Source organism: Equus quagga, chromosome 8, assembly GCF_021613505.1.
Source record: "Equus quagga isolate Etosha38 chromosome 8, UCLA_HA_Equagga_1.0, whole genome shotgun sequence".
In the NCBI taxonomy this organism is placed as follows: Eukaryota; Metazoa; Chordata; class Mammalia; order Perissodactyla; family Equidae; genus Equus; species Equus quagga.
Window position 1 is genome coordinate 121,371,427 of NC_060274.1, and position 3,970 is coordinate 121,375,396.

General features: G+C 41.3%; 1 protein-coding gene across 1 annotated transcript; it reads left to right on the forward strand.

Moving 5' to 3' along the window:
• Nucleotides 1–297: 297 nt before the first annotated feature.
• LOC124244115 (olfactory receptor 2A5) lies at nucleotides 298–1,230 on the forward strand. The gene has a single exon (XM_046670474.1). The coding sequence runs from the start codon at nucleotides 298–300 to the stop codon at nucleotides 1,228–1,230; it is 933 nt and encodes a 310-aa protein (XP_046526430.1).
• The last annotated feature ends 2,740 nt before the right edge of the window (nucleotides 1,231–3,970 follow it).

Sequence of the window (3,970 nt, forward strand, 5' to 3'; positions counted from 1 at the left end):
ATGATAGTAAAATTATGGATCTTGCAATCAAAGTTAAATAAAATTCTGTACACATGAAAATGGTATCTGACACCCCGTGTTCACTTACACTAGTTACCTGAACAGATTTTCTTTCTGCTTTACTATGGATTAAAGGATTTGACATAATGACTCTGAAAGGGTTCCTGGCTGTGTCAACACATTGTATATACCTTAAACCTCCTCTTTCTGTTAAATTCCTAATCCAGATCTGCATTTGCTCCTCAGCAGACAGCGCAATGCAGCAGCAGAGACCAACACAGGCACTGCAGCCAGGGCATGTCAGAAAATCAGACATGGGTCACAGAATTCATTCTCCTGGGATTCTCACTCAACCCAAAGATACAGATGTTCCTCTTTGAGCTCTTCTCCCTGTTCTACACCTTCACTTTGCTGGGGAACGGGGTCATCCTGGGCCTCATCTGGCTGGACTCTCGACTGCACACACCCATGTACTTCTTCCTCTCACACTTGGCCATTGTTGATGTTTCATATGCTTCAAACAATGTCCCGAAGATGTTGGCAAACCTTCTGAACAAGAAAACAACTATCTCTTTCATCCCATGCATAATGCAGACCTTTTTATATATGGCTTTTGCTCACACTGAGTGTCTCATCTTGGTAATAATGTCCTATGATCGGTACGTGGCGATCTGCCACCCGCTACGTTACTCTGTCATCATGAGCTGGAGAGTGTGCATTGTTCAGGCCGTCACTTCCTGGGCATGTGGCTCCCTCCTGGCCATGGTCCATGTTGTTCTCCTTCTGAGACTGCCCTTCTGTGGGCCTCATGAAATCAACCACTTCTTCTGTGAAATCCTGTCTGTCCTCAAGCTGGCCTGTGCTGACGCCAGGCTCAACCAAGTTGTCATCTTTGCTGCTTCTGTGTTTATCTTAGTTGGGCCCCTCTGCTTGGTGCTGGTCTCCTACACACGCATCCTGTTTGCCATCCTCAGGATCCAGTCAGGGGAGGGCCGCAGAAAGGCCTTCTCCACCTGCTCCTCCCACCTCTGCGTGGTCGGGCTCTTCTTTGGCAGCGCCATCGTCATGTACATGGCCCCCAAATCCCGCCATCCTGAGAAGCAGCAGAAGATCCTTTCCCTGTTTTACAGTCTTTTCAACCCTATGCTGAACCCGCTGATCTACAGCCTGAGGAACGCAGAGGTCAAGGGGGCCCTGAGGAGAGTGCTGTGGAAGGAGAGATCAATGTGAGGGATACCAGGGAGAGCCTCAAAGGTGGAAGATTTGTTCCCTACGAGATTTGAGGGAATGGTAATGCAAATACCTTAAAATATCATGTCTTAGATCTCCGATATTAAGAGTCTCTATTGATCAGACTCTGTCCCTAACAGGGGGTACTGGCCAGACTGGAAAGCATAAGCAGAAAGTCATGGAGAGCACAGGCCACTAGAGAAGAACAGTCATGAAGTGATTTAGTGCAGGAGGTGAACCTTGAACTCCCATGGACAGTTCCCAGCACTAACCAAGATCCAGTTTGTTTTGAGGCTTTGTTCTTTCAAATCTCCTCTTAAATTCCTCTATGATTTCCATCTCCCTTACTGCTGTAAGCGCACGCTAGTAATTCCGTAATATATGCTGCTACAAGAGTGCACCTCTAACAAGACAGAATAAATTCTGACCTTGGTTAAGCAGTCCCCTGCTAGGAAATGCAGTAAGGACTCTGGGTAGAGCCAACACCCTGGTCTGGAACTTAAAATCTAAGGATGATGCCATCGGTTCTGAAATATCATCTGAATCTGAATCTATTTCTATAAAAAGCAAAGTTTAATTTCATGGATTATTTTTATATGAGAGGCAGAGAAATATCAAGCTCTTTGTTTCATTTAATTCTGCACCATTTAATTGAAATGAGTTTGTGTTTCGAATAAATATGATAGTCAGTTATAGGAGAGTTACATTTTCCAGAGTTCAGTTTACAAAGCTTAGTGTAGGTGAAAACTGACCATTATGATGACTGCATAAAATATTATAGGAGTAAGAAAATATTGTAAAAGGAAGAAAGCATCAAGAGAAGCTAATAGCATCACATAACGTTGTAGATCAACACTTAGAACCAATAGCACAATCAGGTCTGATAAGGACTTGTGGGAACCTCAACAAAATTCCAAAGAGCATCTGGTCCAGGTGATATAAGTCACTTACTCTCGACCCAAGTGGTCAGAATGGTATGGAAGAGTGATTTATTTTCTTTCAACACAATCAGGACCTAAGTGGCCAGCACAGTATGAAAACGGTGATTTCTTTAACACAGAGACTATAGTATCTTTTGAATTCTCTTCTCTTCCTCTCTACTCTTGTAGAGTCACATGTCATTCAAGTGCATGATATATGATGATAGTATATTACTATCCACTTTCTATAGATCTTTCTATTTTTTCACCCTAATTCTCTCACATACCATTATGACTCCATATCTTTCTTCTTCCATGAAGTTAAGGCAAAGGGGAAAGTTTTCTCTTTCACTTCTCTCCTAACGCACTATTTTCCTCTTAGTTCTCAAAAAATCTAGTTGCTTGGACTGGTCCAGTTGCCTAGTGGTTAAGTTCCTATGCTCTGCTTTGGCAACCTGAGGTTCACAGGTTCAGATCCCAGGCGTGGACCTATGCACCACTTACCAGGCTATGCTGTGCTGGTGTCCCACATATGAGAATAGAGGAAGATTAGCACAGATGTTAGCTCAGTGACAAACCTCCTCAAGCAAAAAGAGGAAGATTGGCAGCAGATGTTAGCTCAGGGCCAATCCTCCTCACCAAAAAAATAACAAAAAAAAATCTAGTTGCTGACCATTCTATCTGTTAGTTCATTTGGGCAAAACATTTTGTCTCTGGTCATTATCTTAGTCTTCTTACCTTCACAGTTTCGGGACATTTTCTGCCCACAGAAGTCCACAAGCCTTGCTCTGGTCCCCTGTCCCCCCACAAAAAGAACAATTCAAATAAAGAAATAAACATTAGCTTTAAAAATAGCTATTAAGCTCTATGGAATTATTGTGTGCCCTATTTTAAAGGTAAAAAGAAAATTAACAGGCAACATTTTCATTAAAAAATGGCATTCTAACTATACCTAGAAAAATTATCATATTGTCTAAAATGTATATACCTTCTATTAAGGTTAAAACTCTAGAAGGGAAGAGGAAGAGGCAAATACGGAATAATTTCTTTCACATAAAACATAAGCCATAGGTTTGAATTGAGAATTTTTCTACAAGGGCCCTTTAGAAAAATCAGGGGATGGCATTCATTCTTATGTCAGTTCAAAAATGCTTGAGAAAGAATAGACCAAAAGGACTAAGCTTCTGCGAAGATAGCTGCGTAGATGAATTATCAAGAGTTGTCCTCTAGCGGATCTGAGGAGTGGCTCTGACTGAAAAAATACAACAAAACCATGCTTTGTTAATAAATTTCAGAAAATACCTGAGTATATGAGATATTACTATTAATTTTCAATATTTGAGTTTTAGGATTTTAATACACAAATTATATTTTGGTGTTATGACCTCTTTATATACGTATTCCTTTAACATTAGTCACCATTTTCAAAGGTCTGAGGGCAAGAGGAAAAAGGATGCATTTACTTTATGCTGAGGATTCTGCCAGGTGCTCCCAGGTGTTATCCCATTTCTCTGTCACCAATAGCACTGTAAACCAGATATTATTTCCTCCTTTAATAGATAAGGAGAAAAAGTTTCAGAGTGATTTAGTCACTTTCCCTACCCCACCCAGCCACTAATAGGATGGAGTTGGGAGTTTAACATGGTTGTACGGATTCCCAATCCACAGTGCTTCTTATTAGCTTTCTTCCCAAAACATAGATTTTAGTTCAACATGGGTTAGACTTGGCATCCACATGATGGAGCAGAGGGGAGGGAAAAAAGCTTATATTGTGCGGCCAAAGCATTAACATCAGAAAGAGTAAATCTTTTGGCCAGCCC

Coding starts and splice junctions, on each gene's coding strand:
- LOC124244115 (XM_046670474.1), top strand. CDS start 298: ATGTCAGAAAATCAGACATGGGTCACAGAATTCATTCTCCTGGGATTC.